General features: G+C 45.3%; 1 protein-coding gene across 2 annotated transcripts in view; it reads left to right on the forward strand.

Moving 5' to 3' along the window:
• Positions 1 to 297: 297 nt before the first annotated feature.
• The window catches only part of RSPO2 (R-spondin 2), a 104001-nt gene continuing 82269 nt past the window's right edge, over positions 298 to 22029 (forward strand). Inside the window, exons 1-2 of one of the 2 annotated variants that reach the window (XM_081012853.1) lie at positions 298 to 708; positions 1639 to 1980. In XM_081012853.1, the coding sequence (XP_080868979.1) occupies positions 1887 to 1980 (94 nt within the window). In that variant the 5' untranslated portion in view covers positions 298 to 708; positions 1639 to 1886. Of the gene's footprint in view, positions 709 to 879; positions 1222 to 1638; positions 1981 to 22029 lie in introns of those variants that run through there. The other variant, XM_081012852.1, reaches the window with a different exon arrangement.

Raw genomic sequence — 22029 nt, forward strand, 5'->3', positions numbered from 1 at the left:
GACAACTCTTCTGGACTGTCGGCTTGAAACGGGGATATGCAAAAACACGTGCTCTACCAGTGACCTGCAAGCACCGACTCCCACCTTCCTTAACTGGTACGCACACGACAGGCAGCAATGCCACCGGTGAAGCCTGGGTCACCTCACTGCCTCCTGCCGCTGGTGGGAAACAAGTTTCTAAGATGCCTGACCTGGGGCATTGGGAGAAAGGCAGCAGCAACAGCAGCAAGGCCTCAGAAGGCGGCGGCGCCGGCCAAGGGGAAATGCTGTGGCGCACAGCGCCATCTGCTTACCGCTGCCTCCGGGCGAGCGCCGGAGGAATCACCCCGAACAGCCGCGGGGCTGGCTTTGCGCACATGATCGCGACGCTGTTATAAGAGAAGTAGCGGGAAAGCAGCCTGCTGAGCCCAGAGGACGGGAACTTCGCTCACCTCTGTGCCGCAGCGGAGCTGGGTAGGACTGGCGCCGGGATCCCTCCGTGGAGAAGGAGCAGCAGCAGCAGCGCGCGGGGGCGAACGCGGCTCTCCAAACGCGCGCCGGGCAGCAGCAACTGCAGGGCGGCTGCAATCCCCAAACTTCGCCGGGCTGCCCACGTGTTTCCAGGTTGTTTAGTGGGCAGCAGAGGCGAGGCGCTCGGCTGACCTGCCGTCTGGGGAGCGAAGGAGCTGGCCGGCGGCGTGCACAGGCTGGCGCCCGCCGTCAGGGTAGGTAAACTCCGCTTTTGCGCGCGCAACGACAAGGGATTGCGCCTCTCCAGCCCCTGATTCAAAGCGAGGTTTCTCTTTCGGTCTTCTTCTTTTCCCCCTCCCTCTTCCTCCCCCACCCCCCGCATTATTTAAAGCACCTCTGAGCGTCTCGGTCGTTAAGGGGGCGAGCCCGGCTGCCCTGTCGAGTGGAATCAGCGCGACTCTTGAATTGGGGGCAGGGTGTGGCTACGTTTGGGGTTAGCGCGGTTTCGTTCCTGCCGGGGCGCGCTTCCTGCGCACGAGGTTTAAAAGGACCTGGTTGCGAGCGGCCGGGCTTCTTTCCCAAAACACGTGCGCAGGATCGGCTGCATCGCGCTCACCTGGAAGGCCAGGGAAACGCCGCGCGAGGTTTGCGCCCCGGAGAACGCGCGTCGAGGATCGGGCTGCGAGGCTCGTCGGAATCGAGCGGACCCAACCTGGAGATAACCAGGATCGGGCGGCGTCGATCCCACCTTGCTTCCAGGCAACCTTAAAGGTTGATCTACTGGGGGGGGGGGGCGGGGAGCCGGAGCAAAGGAATGGCTTAGATCCACACTGTCCGCGCTCATGCGGATCCAGCCCTCGAAATAGGTTTGGTTGCTAGCGATGCAGCCCAATGTCTGGTTGGTTACTCTAGAGTAAACCCCGTCGGAGTCAAGGTCGCTTACTCCCAAGAGTTTGCAAAGCCCAACGGGCGGTTCTGGACGTGTCTACTGGGAAGTAAGCCCCGTAGAGTTCCGCGGGGCTTACTCCCGGGTAATTGAGTGTACAGGGTTGCAGGCAGCCTTAAAACTACAGTATTGATCGCTCCGTATTATGTCTCTCTCTCTCTCTCTCTCTCTCTGTGTGTGTGTGTGTGTGTGTGCGCGCGCGCGCGCGTGTTTAACGTTTATTTCCTTCCTCCGTCTTTCAGGTCCGAGGAGATGCTGGAAGTTGCCGGGACTTCGCTGGATGTACTAAGGGGCTCCGGAGGCGTGTGAGCTACTTGGCTGCTGCTGCTGCTGCCACCGCCGCTGCGGTCCTGCCTTGCGCGCCACGCTCTGCCTAGTCCCCTCGCCGCCTCCAAGGAGGGCGGTTTCTGGTGACTCCCCGGCGCCGCTGCCGGCGACCTGCAGCCCCCGTCCTTTTGCTGCTGCTGCCGCGAGTCCCCGGAGCCGAAGGATGCAGTTCCGTTTCTTCTCTTTTGCCTTGATCATCCTGAACTGTATGGATTACAGTCACTGCCAAGGCGGCCGCTGGAGACGCAGCAAGAGAGGTGAGTAGCGTCTTACCCAGGCTACTCCGGACCTCCCCCCACCTCCCGGCTCTACATCTTTCCTCAAGCTGGCTGGCTTCCCTTTTCCCCACTTGGTTTTGCCCGTTTGTGGCCTCCAGTAGCTGACATGGCATCCGAGTCTCTCCCAGCTTTAAAAGGCTGCATAGGGTTACTTTGGTTCATTTGGCCTTCCCTTTCCATGGTGGAAAAAAGAAAGTTCCTTTTCTCACAAGCTTCCCCCCTCCCATTAGAGGGATACCCCATTAAAAGCCCTTGAGCCCTTCCTGTCTGATTCAGACATCCTAATCCTAATTAGGGTCATTCATAAATCGGTCCCAGGCATGTGGGTAACAGGCTGATCCTATATATATGCACCTTCACACAGAAGCAAATTGTGCTGCACTGTGGATTTTGCAGTAAGTGTGCAAAGGACCACAGCCTTGCTGCAGAGCTGTAGGGGGGGGGGAGGCTGGCCAGGGTTTTTTTTTGCCCAGGCGAAGTCTCCAGAGGGGTGCCATTGAGACTCCCATCCTGTGTGTGTACATGCAAATGCACATGGGTTGCGTGTGTGCCAAACTGGGTCTCTGACCCAGGTGAAATAAAACCTAGTTTTGCCCCTGGCTTGCTGGTGTGTAGGATTGGGGTGGGAAAAGTGCATTTTTAGCCACTTGAAGTTGAACGGCCTGTTTATGCTTTAATGCTTTGTAGTTGCTCTGTTGGAACGGCAGTCAAGGTGGGCTAAAAAGTTGTTAAACACCCCCCCCCCCCCGGTGTGCTGGCGATTGTGAATCAGAGCTGGAGGATGATAATGATTGCAAGCAAGTTTACATGGAGTACAGGATGTGACCTTTCTATGTAGAGAGCTCATGGGCCAAGCGAAGGAAACAGGAGCTAATTGCAGATAATAATTTTGCTCTAGGTGTTCTGAGCTGAACATGCCTGCCCTCCCTCTAGGCTGGTCCCTCTGGGGGATTGACAGAGGTTAACTTTTTCAATTAGAGTCATTGAATAAGGTCTTTAAAAATAAATAAGTGTGTGTGTGTGTGTGTGTGTGTGTGTGTAAGGGATGGTGTGTGGCAGTCTGAGTTTACAGCATAAATCCATTTCAATGGATCTCCTAGACCTAGAGTATACTGGGCAGTAGGTTGTCTTATAGGAAATAAGAGTCTGATCCTGTACATGCTTAGTCACACAGATTTCAGTGGGACTTTGTTATCGCTAGGTGTGCAGTGGATTGCAGCATTAGCATCTGATTTCTAGATAGTGATCAAAGAGTGACAGTAAATCCTCTAATGTGGGCAGTAATAGTGGTTGTCTGCTATACGTGCTCACAACTGAATGCTGCTCACTTTCACGGCTGATCTTGCGACTCCTGTGCATTTTTGTAAGTGTACCTTGTAACTTTCCTGCTTTAAGGGTTGCGAGGAATTCTCACTCCAACTGAATAGGGGAGAATTCTACAGCTAGCCAGGCATGGTGGCCCCCATTAGTCCCTCCATCAGCTGGCATTCATTTCACCCCTTTTTTTAGTTTAGTGTGTTGCTCCCCAGTTCACAGCATAGAATGACAGGACTGTTTTGATGCTGCTGCTTTGAGCTGTTGCTGATAGAACAAACTCATTTGCTGTGCCTCTCCTGTTTGGGAAATCAAGAGAATGTGGGAAATCTATTCTCTGTTGGTACTCTTTGCTGCTCCAAGAAGACGGTTGCAGCTCAGTAGTGATTCATTGAGATCTACCTAATAACTTGAGGATCTGTTTCTCACTTTCTTCAGTGATTGGCAGCCCTATCATTTCCAGAAGACTTATGCCAGCAGATGTAGAAAGTTGCTTTTTGGGGGAAATTTGATAGTTTGAGTACAGCAAGTCACTTTCCTCCAGGTCCGATTACGTAGTTAACCCATTTCCACTGGTTTTTCCCCCTGTCCCCTCACCCAATGTTCTGCGGCTTGACTCACTCGCTTGAGTTTGCTTTATTAAAACAGCCTTGAAAATGAGTCTGTAAAAAGAAGGGAAAAAAGGAACACATGGGCTTAAAACTTTGCCATTTATGGCACATTAATGGTCAAAAAAAGGAGGGGGGGGGAACTCTCTGATTTCCTAGAGCTGTATCTGAATTTGCTGTGGGCGACTAGACAGGTGACTATTTATTAGGTGACTAGTAAGCTGTTCCATGAATATACTTCTGACTTTAAGGGTCTTTTGTGTTCCTTGCTGTTGAGACTTTAAGCTGGAGAGGGGGGCAAGGGAGGGAAGGAAGTATGAAGTTACTTTTGCTTTCTGTTTCGTGTTTTTTCTATCTTTTCACATCATCTTCACAGGGGGATGCATTAGCTATCATTGCACGGAGAGCATATGCATCTCCTCGCAGGATAGATGCACCAGCCTCACATGTGGCATGCTGCAAAGAAGTGTGAAACAGGAAATAGAAGTTGGTTGCACTTCCTGTTAACCACACTGCTTGGAATGGTGTGAGTTACTTTGTGGTGTGGCTGATGTGGTATCCTGGTTTGTGGGCCAGAATATTTGTTTGGATTATCTTGTCTTCAGTCCCTTCCCAGCACTAGTGTGATTCCTTCATACTCTCTTATCTCGATTGCAGTCCTGTAATACTCGCCGGAGAGAAAGTCCTAATTGTGAATTCAGCGGGTTTTGCTTCTGGGTAAATAATCCAGGCTTGCACCCTTAGTTCTTGCAGTGATTATATTTCTAGGAACAAACACCCATGTGTTGGGCTGTGTTCACACATTACGGTCAGCGGGTGTACAACCTGTGTACAGATTAAGCTGCACGTTTATTTGTATGGTTATTCACAGGTAGTGTTCCACAGGTTGACTGTCCATGTACGCAACAATTGAGCTGTACAGATCAACGAATCTGTTATTTCTCACAAATGCTTGTGTGTTTATAGAGACCTCATACATCAGTGTTAAGCCTAACATGTGAATGAACCAAACATCTCCTCCGGTTGGTGAGAGGGCTTGTTTCTGTCCAAAACAGACCAGTCTTTGCATCTTCAGTCTATCCTTTTTGAGCTCCTGTTCGGTGACAGAACACTAAGATTCTTTTATTTCCCTTGGCTGATCACTCTCCACCACTCCGATCCTTGGCATCAGTTGCTACAGTTGTCACTGCAGTTCGAATTTTGTGCGTATCGCAGTTTGTGTCCCAAGTGAAGTTCTGAAGCACTCAAACCCATTGTCTCGCCTCAATAAAAGAAAAAAAAAAAAAAAGACTCCACTTAATTTATTTCCTGCTGGTTGCCTTGAAGCTGACCAAGCGACTTTAATATAAAACTGTTTTCTTTTAAGCTTTGCCTGAAGGGAAGTGGTAGTAGATTTGGATTATATAGATTAAATTGTATCATGCTAATGACTTGAAAGTTGTTCCTTGGAGTGTGGAGCTCGCCTTGATTGCTTTCTAGCCTTATAATGTTTGGGTTTGGTTAGGCCTTTGATTTAATGACAGCTTGTTTATGTATATAAGTATTTATTGGGTGTCTTTGAGGGATTTTTAAATTGTGCTATTTCTAGATTTTTTTGTTTACCAACGCTTACAGAAATCAGGAAAATATACAAAGACAACTCAATCCCTAAAACAAATGCATTTTTTTAAAAAAACAAACAGCATCAATATTACCAAAACGGCCTAAAAATGGACCAACATGAAATTGATATAAAAATCATGCTAAAACAGCAAAGGGAAGGTAATTTGTGCACTAAAACATATCATTGAAACTGAAAGGAATAATCCTTCCATAGTGGGTCACGACAGAATTTTTAAAAATGAAATTAATCAGACATATTGAGTTACGTCTGTGCTCTGCTAATTGCAGGTGGCTCCCGTTGAAATCAGGGGGAGGAGTTTGCAATGATGTAACTGAAGCACCATTTATTTCAAGTGCAATTAGTTTAGTCTGGATCCAGCCCATCCAAACTACAACCTGGAAAGCAGCTAAAATAGCTTCAGCAGTTAAACAAAGTCTGCAGAAAAACTAAAAACTGGCAGTGAAGCATAAAGAATTAAAACACGCAAACAACAGCAGTTAGATGCAGAATAGTGGAAATGTCAATTAAAAGCAAATGGTGTATATTATTGAATCCCCGGATGAGCAGGTATTTGGGCTTAACAAGGATACACAGGGAAGTAACCGAATCTTTAGGCGCAATAAATGTTTCGCTTCATCATCTCTTTCCATCAGCAAGAAGCCGTAGCTGACAGAACAAGCGAAATGTTGATATAACAGCACCCATGTGGACAGAAACACACACTGCACCTTTTCACCTGCGTCGTTTTGAAAAGGTCTGTAGGGAATGCATATACTTTCCCGCTTTTTATCTCCGAAAATCCACCTACCATTTAAAAATCAATTTTGTATGTAGTCCTCTCTTCCTCCTCCGATAAGTTTTTCCAGGTTTTGTCGGGTAACGTTAAAACCCGGTCGCTTTTTTTGCTAAAGCTTTGTGAAATACAACTGCAGGTTTTCAGGAGTGCATGAAAACTGCACTGAGGATCGAGTAGTCCTAAGAAATTTGGGATGGCAAAATTGTGCAAAGTAGTGTTCTCTGTAGAAGTGTAGCATGCGGATTTTTTCCCCACTTTCTACCAGGTAGCTTAAACTTATTTTTTATCTTTTTTGGTAGTGAGTGGTTAAAACATCATACTCTTCTTTTGATTAGTGACCAGTTGAATTTCCTTTGTCAACATAAAAGCTGTAGTGTGTGCCTTTAATTAAATGTGGAACTACCTCAGACCCCAGGCTAGACGGTCTTTTGCAAGACGGCTTAAGAACTGCGTAGCAGGAGAACCTAAATCTAACCCGCGTTGTGCGAATTATCCCCCTCTTCTACTCCCCTCCTGCTAAAAAGAAAAAAGAAAGTCCCATAAGCTGGTTTTAATTGATCCCATGTTCCCGAGTTGATCTTAGACCAGTGGTTGTGTTTATGGGATGACTAGCTTGCCCCAAAGAGATTGAGTCTAGCTTAGCTTCTTGTTGCATGTTCAGATATTGGCTGCATAAGAATTGGTGTTGACAGCTGACTTATTGAAGTTAGTCTGTGCTGTCACTCCTGGGCTTTTTATTGTGGTCTATGAAAATGCAAAGTGTTCAGCTAATTTAAAGGAATGTGTACTAGGATGTTAATGGCTAATCTTTGCGTATAGCGGAGGGTAAAAGCGATGCTTACTGCAGAATGCCGAAACATGGAATTAAGATTCCTGTAACAATTTCCCCTGCACACACACACACACACCCATCTGCAAATAATCAGGCACACACTGTGGGGTACTGGCATGTAGAACCTTCCTGGCTCTCTCTTGTGTCTCTTATGTGATCTCAGATGCTCCATAATATCACTTTCTTAATGAAATAAAATTCCTGGCGTAGATCATCTCCTCTGTGGAGTCGCATCCAGTTGAGAATGGCAAGCAAATCTGTCATTTCTTTTGACTAATGGTATTTAAAATACAGCTTAAAAACACACACACAGGCAGAATGAAATATATATTCATATGTCAGTATGTACAAGGCTGGATTTTAGCAAATATTCTTCTGGGAGGTTATGGTGGCTGTGCTATATAGAGTTTCACAAACCATCCAATTTGTTTGTTTTCCTAGCCATGTACACTAGGGGCTTTCTGGAATTCATAAAATATGCTGGGTCTCTAGAGTTATTTGGGGAGGAAAGAAACACAAGCTTTATTAAGGGGCAAGGTACATGTTATGCATTTATGCATGCAACAGTGTATCGGTGCCTTTTTTTAAAACAAAGAAAATCAGTTTGGGGATGGTGAAATATACAACAGAGAAGAATGAAGAGGTGCTTAATTTTTATCCCATCCATGGATTTCTTGCTCTTTAGCCTGTCCCAGTCCCCCCCACCAAATGTGTTGGGTTTCAAATGTGTGGAAACATGCATTTGGAATTGTGTGGGGAAGACGGGCTTTGCACAAAAGGGTTAAACCCCTCTCTGCTCCCGATGGTCTCCTCCCAAAGTAGCTTTGCATTGACAGCAACAGCAACAAAAGTGTTGCAACACACTTCCAACATGTTGGTTTAAAACATACAGGAGCAGCCCCATGAATGCAATCCAGTGTCCAGTTAAATAAAGTTCGTTTATAAACCACTTACTGATTTTTTCGGATGGGCTTTACACACATTTATCTCTATTCTGCACAACTCCATGTGTGTGTGTGTTATACAGTTCCATGTTTTCTGCCCTTTCAAAATTAGGTTTGGACAGGATAGTGATAGGTACCTATTCCTATCAGGAAAAATGTGTGCAGAGGATTAAGCGGAACAGTCACAATTGCATAGTCAGGCAAGCCCAGAGCAAATAATTCCCAGCGTTTTGCTCTATCCTTCCAAACTTGAGAAATAAGCTCGGCTTCCCTGCTCTGTCAAAATTAGTTTTTTATTAAACAAACACTGCCTGACAATTAGGCTCTAGGTTGCCCATCCAAATCTTTTCATGCTGTTTTAATGCATCGGCACTAGAGCTCTGTGGTGTCAGTGGTTTGGCTTTTAAGTGGAATACCTCCTCAAAGAAAGCCTTTCTAATATTGGATGTGCCCTTTTTTGTGTTGGGGTAGGTTTTTCACAGATCTGCAGAGATGGAAAAAAAAGGGGAGGGAAAATGGATGTGATCCTGTGCCCTGCTGAGCGCAGTGAAACTTTATTCCGAAGGAACATGGATACTGTTCTGCTGTAATCCAGAACTCTCGTGTTATGGGACAGTCATGTTAAGAATTATTTTGGAGTATTTTGAATTCTATGAGGCAGGCTGCAATCCCATAACCAATTGCCTGGGAGTAAGCCCCATAGAACTCAAGAAGACTTGCTTCCAAATAGACACAAGTATAGGATTGCAGGCTTAAGCTGCTATTCTTTCTCTGTGAATTTGCTATGATTTGTTCCCTTACAGTGCAAAAGCCCACTAATGCTGTACACCAGTGATCTACCCATTTTTTTTCGGGGGGACGACAACGACCCAAAGTTGTTAAGTTATTGAGCTTTTTTAAGGGGGGGGGGCACAGCATAAATCAATAGCCAACTAATAAACCCGGCAGCAATAACTCCCTCTTCCATCTTTGCGATCGTGTGCGATTGAAGAACAGATATACTTCTTCCACCGTGGAGGAAAATAATAATAATAATTTATTATTTATACCCCGCCCATCTGGCTGGGCTTCCCCAGCCACTCTGGGCAGCTTTCAACAAAATATTAAAATACAGTAATGCATCAAACATGAAAAGCTTCCCTAAACAGGGCTGACTTCAGATGTCTTCTAAAAGTTGTTCTCTTTGACATCTGGTGGGAGGGTGTTCCACAGGGCGGGTGCCACTACTGAGAAGGCCCTCTGCCTGGTTCCCCTGTAACCTCACTTCTCGCAATGAGGGAACCACCAGAAGGCCCTTGGCTCTGGACCTCAGTGTCTGGGTAGAATGATGGGGGTGGAGATGCTCCTTCAGATATACTGGACTGAGGCCGTTTAGTGCTTTAAAGGTCAACACCAACACTTTGAATTGTGCTCGGAAACGTACTGGGAGTCAATGTAGGTCTTTCAAGACCGGAGTTATGAGGTCTCGGCGGCCACTCCCAGTCACCAGTCTAGCTGCTGCATTCTGGATTAGTTGTAGTTTCTGGGTCACCTTCAAAGTGAGCCTGTGTTCGACTGCAATTGACCACTAGCACCAGGGGATTGACCTGTCAATTGCGGTCGACCGGTTGGACATCCCTGCTGTACACACCCTAGTTTGCAGTGCGTTATGTGCATCCCATGTGTTTAGGTTTTCCACCCTGTCCACATGACACCATCCTTATTCAAAGGGCATCCCAGATTTAATGTGATAATTTAACACATTTATTCCCGGTTCCTTTTTAAACAAAGTGATATGAATTCACACTTTTGAGTCTTTTGTGGATCCTGTGCCTTTTTATTCTAAATTGGCAGGTTTAGCCCAATTGATTGCTTCTTGATGGGTGTGGGATCAGTGATGAGTAAGTCTTTATTTTACCCATGGAATGCCCTCTCTTAACTCACCTTCATATCAACTTCTATTTCTGCAGTGAGGATGAATGCATGCCTTGCCTTATTCTTAAAAAGCGAGAGAGTGGTATAATAGTATATTTTGTTATAAAAACGGGAAGATATCGGAGGAATCTGTAATTACCCCCTCCCCTGCCATAGAACAGAATATGACATTGGGGCAATTAAGAGAAGCTGTTCAAGCATTAATTACTCATTCTTTCCCTGCACTCAATAGGAAATGGGCTGAACCTACGCAGAAGAAACTGTGGCTTGGTTTGTACACAGTTCTAAAATAAACTATGGCTTTGCATGGATGCAAGTCAGAAAATCATGGTTGCTTCATTTCTCCTCCTGTGCTACCAGGAACTAAGCTGTGGCTTGGGTTAGCCTTACATCTGAATCCTGGGCTTATAGTTTGTCCTACTCCAAACAAGCCACATTCTGTTCCCAAGGGCTATTCTTGTTTTGTTTGGGGGCAGACAAACGAAGAGCCTGGGTTTGGGATATAATGCTAAGCCAAACCACGGCTTAACTTCCAGAAGAGTAGCAGGAGTGGGAGATAAGCAAAGTGGCTGTGACTTTCTCACTATGCACCAGCATGCTAAACCATAGTTCAGCTTAGCATTGCTTGCAAACAAGGCAGAGCGTTGCTGGGAACCTTTGCTGAATGGGGCTTGGATGTCTGAGGCTGCATAAACTTTATGCATTTACAGAACTCCACTCCCGAAGAATCATGGGAACCTTGTTTGCTCCTTACAATGTCAAAGAGAACAACAACTACCAGACTTTTAGAAGACATCTGAAGGCAGCCCTGTTTAGGGAAGCTTTTAATGTTTGATGTATTACAGTATTTTAATATTTTTTTGGAAGCCACCCAGAGTGGCTGGGGAAGCCCAGCCAGATTGGTGGGGTATAAATAATAAATTATTATTATTATTATTATTATTATTATTATTATTAAGCTATGATTCCCAGCACCAGTGAACTACAGTTCTCTGGGTTTTTGGAGGGGTGCTTTTAATGTATGGTGTGCATGTGTTCATATGTGTGGCTTTAGGCAACCAGGTAGGAAGGTCTCGGCCACAGAGAAGGGCACTGCTAGATCAAATTGTGCTTCTGCAGGAAGCTTTTTTTAAAAAAAATTAGCTTCTGGCTAATTCTGGAAGAGCCGTGCTTCAGCCGTGCTTAACAGGCCCCGCTCTGATGACCTCCATTCGTAGGATAACCAGCCCAACATCTCAAATTGTTTTGCTGGCATTGCAGGTAGGTGTCATCACAGATCTTGGAGAGCCGGGAAAGGATAGTGCTCCCCTCACAAACCTCTTGCAAATATTTCAAAACGTATGTGGGTTGCAAGCCAGCAGACCAATTACGAGGAAAAGCCCGTCCTGATTTTTCAGCTCGTGTTTTGATAGCACTTTCAGGAGCTGGCTTTCCAAGATTGCTAATGCACTGATGTCGTTTTGATCTGCTAATGCATTCTTGGATGGGGATCACCTGGCTCTTTCTGCAAACCGTGGCAGTGCAGTGCACTGCTTGGGGAACTTGTAATGCCCGATAAATGCATTCGACGGCTTCTTAGGCTGCGCACACACCGCATTTCATTGTGGGATCAGTGGAGACTTAGCACTTGCTTTTTTCTATGCAGTCCATACTCAATCTAGATCCATTGCTTAATTTTTTTGTCCCTGGAAAGCACGTTTTGAGAAACTGGTTTCATCCTGAAAATAAAAGCTTGTTGCAGTTTGAGTCTGCAATACCCCACAGTATTCAGATTTGGAAACAGATGTAGGTGGTCCTGGCACTGTGTATGTTTGTGTATCCACATTGCAGGTGGGCATATACCAAGATCACAACTGCCCCTTCCTCTATTCTCCTGGCATGTGTGCAGGGAGAAAAAAGGCTGTGAATAACCTAATCAAGGTGAGGGTTTTCAAACTCGTGTCATGCAACTATACCCACCACCATGTGAATGGCAGGATGCAGGATTTGTGCAGATTGAAAGCAGCATTTTGAGGATGAGGGTGAATGATTATTTATTGAGAAAAGCTACCTGTTTGTGCTTCTCCTTAGTCCATTGATCCAGCAGCTTAAAAGCAATACTCTATAAGAATGTTATTTATTTATGGTTTTAATTCTTGCATTTACACCCTACCTTCTTTTCTTCAAGGGGGCATACATAGTGCTCCTCCTCCCTTTACCCCCCCCCCCCACAACAACCCTGTGATGAGGTAGGTTAGGCTGAGAGTGAGTGACTGGCTCAAGAAGAGTTTGGATTTGGATTTGATATCCCGCTTTATCACTACCCGAAGGAGTCTCAAAGCGGCTAACATTCTCCTTTCCCTTCCTCCCCCACAACAAACACTCAGTGAGCTGAGTGAGGCTGAGAGACTTCAGAGAAGTGTCACTGGCCCAAGGTCACCCAGCAGCTACATGTGGAGGAGCGGGGAAGCGAACCCGGTTCACTAGATTACGAGTCTACCGCTCTTAACCACTACACCACACTGGCTCAAGGATACCCAGTGAGCTTCATGGCTGAATGGGAATTCAAACCCTGTTCTCCCAGGTCCTAGTCCGACACTCTAACCCAAGGGTTGTCAACCTGGTCCCTACTGCCCACTAGTGGGCATTTCAGGATTCTATGTGGGCGGTAGGGTGTTCCATGCACAAGCTGAATCCTCCTTCCATTGAGCACTGGTGGGTGGTCAGGAAATTTTACCATCAAGAAAGATGCATTAGTGGGTGGTAGGTATAAAAAGGTTGACTACCTCTGCTCTAACCGCTACACCACCCTGAGAAGAGTTGCTGGACTGGACTAAAGGTACCCTCTTGTACCACATCCGTACAGTGGTACCTCGGGTTACATACGCTTCAGGTTACAGACTCCGCTAACCCAGAAATAGTACCTCCAGTTAAGAACTTGGCTTCAGGATGAGAACAGAAATCATGCTCTGGCGGCAGCAGGAGGCCCCATTAGCTAAAGTGGTGCTTCAGGTTAAGAACAGTTTCAGGTTAAGAACAGACCTCCAGAACGAATTAAGTACTTAACCTGAGGTACCACTGTATTTCTCAATTTGAGTACCCGGATGCAGGGACTGAAGGCAAGAGGCTGGTCTCATTGTTGTTCCCCAGCAGCCGCTATTCAATGGCATCCGGTCTCTGCACCTGAGGATCAGACATAGCCATTGTGAGAGAAAGGGTCACAACTTTGATGTTTCATTTCTCTTTGGGTTTAGGATGTAAAGCAAGGATGGGGAACCTGGGGCTCTGCAAAGGTTCTTAGGGCTACAACTGCCATCATCTCTTCCCTTTGGCCTTGTTGACTGGGGCTGTTGGGAGCTGAGTGTCTTTTGGAGAGCCGCCAGTTCCTCACCCTTATGTAAAGTCTATTCCTGAACTCAAGTTCTCCTACTGTGACCATCCACAAAAGAGCCTGTATGGATAGCAAAAGACACTCGGCTACAGTCAGAAGAATGAACATTTCCCATAGCAATGTTTTCAAGTTCGTCACTCTGTACAGATGTTATCTATGAATGATGAAATAGGAAAGCCTGTTACTGCATTATATGCTTCCAGATCCTGGTTAGTAAACTAATGTTAAGTAATTTTCCTGTTTCGGACACAATGGGGAAATGGTTTAACCAGGACTCAAATGCCAAAGCTGGGCAGCAGTGAGAGGAGGGGAAGCACAGCACTTGATCTTAGTTTCATAAACCATGGATTGCATTCAAACCAGATGGTTGCATGTGAACCGAAGGCAGCATGGTGGAGGCATTCCTGCCTGTGGTGTGCACACTCCTCCCCACCAATATTGACTCCATTAATATGTTTTGTAGGTTTCTATGGTCCTTAATATACTTACAAAAACATATTGAGCCATGCGACGGTCACCTCCAGGCTTGACTACTGTAATTAGCTCTACGCGGGGCTGCCCTTGATATTCACCCAGTGCTTTTCCAGCTGCACTGGCTCCCGGTGGAGTAAAGGGTCAGATTTAAGGTGCTGGTTTTGACCTTTAAAGCCCTTCACGGCCTAGGACCCTCGTACCTACGGGACCGCCTCTCCCGGTATGCCCCACGGAGAGCCTCAAGGTCCATAAATGGCAACACCCTAGTGGTCCCGGGCCCTAAGGAAGCTAGATTGGCTTCAACCAGAGCCAGGGCCTTTTCAACACTGGCTCCGGCCTGGTGGAACGCTCTGCCTCGTGAGACCAGGACCCTGCAGGATCTGATTTCTTTCCGCAGGGCCTTTAAGACAGAGTTGTTACGCCTGGCCTTTGTGTTGGAGCCAATTTGATTCCCTCCCCCTCTTTCTTTTTCCTTTTTCCTTTCTCCTCCTGTGATGAGGCTGCATTTTAATATTTTAATGTTGTATTTTAATCTTGTTTTTAAGTTGTATTCATTCAACTTGTTTTTATTATTGCTTGTTAGCCACCCTGAGCCTGGCCTTGGCTGGGGAGGGCGGGGTATAAATAAAAATTATTATTATTATTATTATTACTCTCTGCAGCTGCTATTTGCATTTCAAGGGAAGCCTCCATTGGAACCAGTGGGAGCTTTCCTTGCAATGCCAACCACACAGGCAATTTTTGTCTGGAGGATAGAGTGACACTCTACTGCCACATCCCAATCCCTACCATCTGCAACTGCTCAGATTGCCCCATGGCTGCTATTTGCACAGGATAACAAAAGATGTGCATGTTAATTGAATTCATGCCATTAATATCACATAGCATGCAAGTGTACAAGTCAGGATTTTTCTACAGTAGAACAAGATGTAGACAGATGTGGTCCTTGGCTTTAATGAACCAACAAAACAAAGGAATGCCTATAAAAAGTGAGATGATTCAGATCCTTTTATGGATGAATGGATACCCATTCATCTGGTTAGCATAGTGGCAAAGAAGCTGAGTTGTGAGTCAAAACATGGTGCAAATCTTGCATCAGCAAGGAACTTATACGCTGGCTTTCAGAAGGCAACTTTCTGTCTCAGTGCTCCCATCTGCAGTATGGGGAGCCATCATATTGCCTTAACTCACAGGTTTGTTGGAAGGATTACAACTAGACAATGTAGACGACGTGCTTTGAGGCCCTGTACAAGTGTTAAGTATGTATATTTATTAATTTTATTTGTAAATAATGATCTATTGGTTACATGTTTCCCTGTGAGAGCTATATCATTGTCCAGCCCAGACACTGAGGTCACGCTCCGAGGGCCTTCTGGTGGTTCCCTCGCTGCAAGACATGAAGCTATAGGGAAACAGGCAGAGGGCCTTCTCAGTAGTGGCACCCGCCCCATGGAATGCCCTCCCATCAGATGTCAAACACATAAACAACTATTTGACTTTTAGAAGACATCTGAAGGCAGCCCTGTTCAAGGAAGTTGTTCATGGTTGGTGTTTTATTGTGTTTTTAATATTTTGTTGGGAGCCACCCAGTGTGGTTGGGGCAACCCAGTCAGATGGGTGGCATATGCATAATAAAATTATTCCAGTCGTACCTTGGAAGTCGAACGGAATCTGTTCTGAAAGCTTGTTCGACTTCCAAAGCGCGCCTTCTGATTGGCTGCAGGAAGCTCCTGTAGCCAATTGGAAGCTGTGGAAGCCCCGTAAGAAGTTCAGCTTCCAAAAGAATGTTTGAAAACCGGAACAGTCACTTCCGAGTTTTGATTGTTCAGGAGCCAAAACGTTTGAGAATGAGGCTGTTTGAAAACCAAGGTACAACTGTATTATTATCATTCTGATCAGATGTAAATATGGTATAAAGGCTTTTAAGTAACTTAAATCCCATTGTTGTGATATACTGACTCTATATTGCCTACCGTGTTGTTCCCGTTCTTAGATATATATTTTTGCGCATTCTTCCTTCCCTATAAAATTAGTTTATTGATTTTTAATGAAATCAAAACTTATGAAAACCCTATTTGACAGTGAGACAAAATGAACGAATGTTCACGCTATGGGCCAGGATGGCTCAGTTCTGCCACCTAACAGATTGCTTAAAACCATGGTCTCTCTCTAGCCAGGGATCTGCTTCCTGGCAATCTGGCATGGATATTTCATTGGCAAATATAAGTGTCTGAAAGTAGTTAAGGGTTTTTTTCCCCTCCCCCTTTTCTTAATTTAAATCAATGCAATGTTGAGTTCAGCTGGGCACAGAGAACTCGAGGATGCTGAGATGATGGAGGGTTGTGGTTTCTTTGTTGTGGGACTGGAATCCTGCTGAATTAGATGGGGTTGCCACAACTCCCTCCTACTGTTAGATATAATTGTTGATTTGAGGTTGGTCTCACTTCGGGGCTTAATTTCAGGGGGCGGCTTGTCAGCTGTTGAAGGGGAGGGGAAATCGCAGCAGAGGGGTACCTAAAAATGGGGCGGCTGATTTGGTGGTTCTCTCCACATTTGAAAGGACTCTCCACATCCCAAAGTAACCTGAACAAATTCCTTTTTAATGGAGTTCAGTGTTTAGATGTCTGGGCAAGAATCAGAACTATGATTTTTAAGCAGAAACTGTAGTCCAAGGGTGGTATTCTGCTAACACAAGGGTTTCTACTTGTTCAACAGGACTTCCCCTCTCTGCCTGTGCTTAGTTTTCTGTAAGTGGCTTTTACATTGTGTGCAATCTCAAGTATAGTGTGATGCAGAAATTAGCAATTGGGGAGACATCAGGGAGATGGAATAAGCTGCTGTGTGAAGGCAGCCCTGTTTTGCATGCAGAGGGCTGCAGGTCTGGTGCCTATCATCTCCAGGTAAATAGATCAGGTAGGTGATGAGAAAGACGTCTGCCCACCCACACAGCACTAGGTTAGGTGGATAAATAGCCTCACCTGCTATAAGGCAGCTTCATGTATTCCTGCCACTTTCCATAGATGGAGTACTCTCTGTAGAGTTGGTAGGTAAAATGGTAGTTGTGGCGCTAAAGGGTTTGGAAGCAGAGAATCCTTGGGATCTGATTTGGTTGCTTGTTGCATTATAGGCATGATAGTTAGGGATGAGCGAACTTGTCAATTAGTCTTTCTCTTGCTTTTTCTGTCTTTCTTCAGCCTTCAGTTCATTTCTCCACACTTCCAGTTTTGTTTTTTGTTTTTTTTAAGGCCTCATGAAAATTCACCCATGAATTTCTACTAATATACAGTCGTACCTTGGACATCAAACAGAATCTGTTCCGGAAGTCCGTTCGACTTCCAAAATGTTGGAAAACCAAACCGTGGCTTCTAATTGGCTGCAGGAAGCCCCTCCAGCCAACTAGAAGCCGCGGAAGCCCTGTTGGATGTTCAGGTTCCAAAAGAATGTTCGCAAACCGGAACAATAACTTCTGGGTTTGCGGTGTTTGGGAGCCAAAACGTCTGAGTTCCAGGGTGTTCAAGATCCAAAGTAAGACTGTACACATGTTTATATGCATTCTTGCATAATACACACATTTCTTGCAAAGCAGTGATCCCTGATACAATGCATTTCTGTATGTTAGTTTTACTAACATATGTGTTTATATGCACACTTTACTCCAGTGTATGCAATATGTTTGTTCACATTACTTGGCTGGAGGATTGCACAGCAAAATTTGGAGGAAACGTGACTTTCTGATGTTAGCTGTTTTTCAGTGCAGATACTGTTTCAGAAAGAGCAAATGTTGTAGGTTTGCATTTAGTCGCGAACTGAATAAAATTTATTCCCCGGCCCTTCTCCTAGCTGACTTTCCTTGATACATAGCTGTGTTCTCTGCATGTAAGTGAGTTGCAGCAAATGGACCAAATTCAGTTATGGCAGGAGCATATTTGATGTCAGAAATGCATCAACCGAAAATACTCCAGGTCAGCTGCAGACAGTGTTGAAACACACAGCATCATTTACATTTGTTGGGTGTCGATGTGTTTGAATGGAAAGTGTCTTCTGGTTTGCTCGTAATTTTAAAAATCGGGCCAGTTTCTCTCTTGGCCATCAGTCTTCTGAAACTGAAGAAATTTCCTTGCTAAGGGCGTTCTGCACCTCTTGCGATGATCATTCTTCAACAGATGCTAGGTTTTGCTTTTCAGTGACCCGAAGGCAGCTCCTGTGGAGCGCATCCGATCACAGCGCATGCACTCCGCGTCACCTAAACAGGTTTTGCAGGCTTTCCTATCGTTTCAAAAACCTGCATTCCCTCTTTTGCCCAGGGGCAGTTGTGGCTGTGGGACAAAATACATGTGTCTGTGCACCCAGAGAAGCAATTCCTTTCTTAAGTCACTTTTACCATTCTTTTTCTTTTTTAAAAAAGTCTCCGCTCTCCAGCCAGTTGGAGTTAGAATTCAAGATCTCATTTTCATTCCCTTCCAAATTTCTTTCCATCAAATGTCTTGGAGCGGGTAGGCGGGGGGGGGGGGGGCGTGAGGTAGCAGCTTTCAACCTTTACTTGACTTACTGAAACATTAGCAGGGGAACGAACATGCAGTTCTCCACTTTGGGGAAAAGCACCGAAAGGCAACCTTTCCCAACCTGAATCTGAAGTCGGGCCTGATCTCGTGATGTTTTCTCCTAATAGCTTTTACAAGCAACCAGTAAGTGAAACTTACGGCATGTACAGCCGGCTGTAATCTGAGGCTCTTTGGGTAAAATAACATTAGTCTGTGCTACTTAAACACACTCTGGAAAGATTAAGGAGGAGAGGAAGGAAAATATTTGAGGAGATCAACTGGATGTGGTTGAATACAAGAAGCGTCACCTGACACGGATTAGTGTTTTTTTTGCCAAAGATTTACCTGACTGGGAGACCTCCATTTAGAAGTTGTGTTCTTACCAGATCAGCCCCCGGTACTCTTCTCTTCCCCCCTCTCCCAAATTTGTAGCTTTTCTAACCAGAATTCGTACAATGAAAGAACCCATTAATTTACTAGGGTTCAGTGTCTCCTTTGCTGTAAAGTTAAACAACCCTCCTCCCCAGTTTGACATTCCTTCCCCTTATTAGCTGCAGCTGGCTCTTTCTAATTACAAAAGTCTTAACTTCTTTTTCATTTATATTCTGTGGCTTTTATTCCACTTTAGAGCGAAAATATGTGTGCCCTCCCCCGCTGCTCTCTCACTATTGCATGTGTAGCTCATATGTTTCCCTTGAGTCGTCTAGGAAATCCTTAGATTGTTGGCACTTCGGTAGCTAACCAAAAACTTACTGTGTATCTTTGCTACAAATGTATGTTTGTTTTGTGCCAGTTTGAGTCTCATCTCAGTTCCACACCCCACACCCTGCATCCCTGCCAGTCTCCCAGTCCTGGGAATTTTTCATTAAATAAGGATTCTGTGAATTTTCTGTTGCAAGGTATACTTCATAATGCTGTATTGTTTTTAACATTCGGTTGGGAGCCGCCCAGAGTGGCTGGGGAAACCCAGCCAGATGGGTGGGATATAAAGAATGAATAATAATAATTATTAATAATAATAATAAGTTGCCAGGTATCCCCATTAAACTAAGAGGCTAATGTGGATGTGAAGGCCATTGTGCAAAGGGAATCGGTGAGTTGCAGTCCTGGAACCAGTGTCCAAAATTAGCCAAGCCACTTTTGACCACTTTCAGGCCCAGGCTCTGCTCTTCCTCCACCTCACTGACAGAGGGTAAAATAACAGACACAACATGATTGAAATGGGATCGAATCAGGCCACAACTTTATTGACTACAGTGCATGGGCATAGCTATGACTGGATCAGTATTAGAAACTGAGATATGAAAGCTAGTAGCTAGATGGCACCTTAAATCTAGGTTATGGGCGCAACAACGGAAAGTCTAGGCACGCTTTTTTAATAACAAGAATACAAAGCTGAAAATGACGGAACTGCAGCTAAAATATTATGTTCATTTTTCATATGGTCTAGTCCTTTCCCTGCCCACCCCCTAATATTCTTAAGAGGGTCTCTTCTCCAGTCTTCAGAGAGTAGCTGGAAGTGGGGAGGCAGAAAAAAGTCCTCCTTTCCTTCCACTTTGCAGTTTTAATCTGAAATCTTAGGTGCAGTACTACTCCCGGAGCTCAGAAACTGCTTGCGCTAATAAAATTCCCTGTCGCAAAATGCGCCTAGAACAATGGGAGTTTTGAACACTGGACTGGACACCTTTGGAAATAAGAACCTTCAGGCAATTGGTTGTTCTGTCATTTGGGTGGGTGTCCAAACTACTTTGGAAGAACAGAATTAATCCTCAGCTAGTCTCTGATGCACACTGCCTGTACTGGACTTAATATCCACTACTGTGAAATGTCACTTGGCGTGTTAATACATCCTGCCCCCCTTCTTAATCGCTATGTCTGCAATTACATCTGGGACAAATTCCTGGTTTGGTTGTATGCTGGTGTTGCCCATGTGATGTTGAGCCAACCAAATCAACTGGTCCTTAGAAGTGGGTTGGTTACATATTTTGCCCAACGTTACCAGTGTGGAAATGACTCACGGGATTGTAGGAGAGTCCTTTTAGGTTCACATAACTAGTTTAGCTTTTAATAATTCTGACCACATTTTCTGTACATGGAGGAAAAAACCTCACTGAATTGATCTTTGACATAGATCTTTGTAAAATTGGTAATGCCTGGAACTCTGACCCAACCTGTCCTCAGCAGCTTTCAGAGGCAAATGGCAGTCAAACACAGTCTTGTTTGAATTTTCCTCTGAGTTGGAAATATACTGTAGAGGACGATGACCATGTGAACTGTGCCCCTTCCAGCCTCTTGAGCCGATAAGCACTACTTCATATTTTATTAGAACAATTTGGCTCCTGATGTGAACTCAAGACTCATTAATCCTATAACGTGGTGGATGGAGTTGGAAAAATACAGGATGTAAATATGTTCTTCATTATGCACTCTAATACCAACCAGATATGAAGTGTGCATTCTGTAATATGGTAGTCAGAATGCAGTAGGCAACTAGCAAATTGTTGACAAGGATCATCTGTTGCTCATTTCACTCTGGAGTCTTGAGCAAGAAATTCTTGAAGTTTTGAGTGCTCGGTGTTGCTTACTGATGCCTATCATAACTTGATGAACAGATATTAAAATGGGTGAAGAGCTTGCCGTCTGTACCAACAAAACTTATTGAAACTGAGTGCACATTTTGCATGAAGTAGATCTGTTCAGGGCTTGCCTAAATGCCCAAGTGGTTTAAGCAATCACTTGGCAGGGGTGGGTTTTCTTTTCCTTTGAATTTCAAATAAAATAAAATAGGAGCAATCAGAGATTCACCCCTTTTTACTGTAGTATTCTGGGGGGGGGGGGGCATTCCTTACATCACAAAGCAATTAACTGGTGCTTTTGTGAAGCAACGTGTTTTGGGGTGTTGGTTGGCTACTGTGAGAACGGGATTCTGGATGAAGTGGGTATTTTGCTTGATCCAACAGGGGATCTTTATATGTTCTTAAGGCTGCAGTATGGAAGGACTCCCTGTGTCACTCATCTCTGTGGGCTGAATGAAATTAGGGCCAGCCCTAATGGACAATGGACAAAGTTGGCTTTCATAGCACCAATAATTTGCTTCCTCTGCACCTACTTTTTGGGTGGCAAGTAGTTGGATTGTGGCTTTGCTTGGCTGCTAAGATGTGCCTCAATAAGACCTGCACCAGAGGGACGTGGCTGGCTCTGTGGTCTAAACCACTGAGCCTAGGGCTTGCTGATTGGAATGTTGGCGGTTCGATTCCCCGCGACGGGGTGAGCTCCCGTTCCTCGGTCCTTGCTCCTGCCCACCTAGCAGTTCAAAAGCACGTCAAAGTGCAAGTAGATAAATAGGTACTACTCCAGCGGGAAGGTAAACAGCATTTCCGTGCGCTGCTCTGGTTTCGCCAGAAGCGGCTTAGTCATGCTGGCCACATGACCTGGAAGCTGTCTGCAGACAAACGCCAGCTCCATCGGCCAGTAAAGTGAGATGAGCGCCGCAACCCCAGAGTCATCCGCGACGACCTAACGGTCAGGGATACCTTTACCTTTACCATTAAGGCCTGCAGCAGCAGTTGGTAGTTCCAGGAGGCTGGGGAAGAGACTGACCATCATTGCCCTCCCCAACATTTTCTTTTGCT

This window comes from Podarcis pityusensis, assembly GCF_964106645.2.
Source record: "Podarcis pityusensis genome assembly, chromosome: 7".
In the NCBI taxonomy this organism is placed as follows: Eukaryota; Metazoa; Chordata; class Lepidosauria; order Squamata; family Lacertidae; genus Podarcis; species Podarcis pityusensis.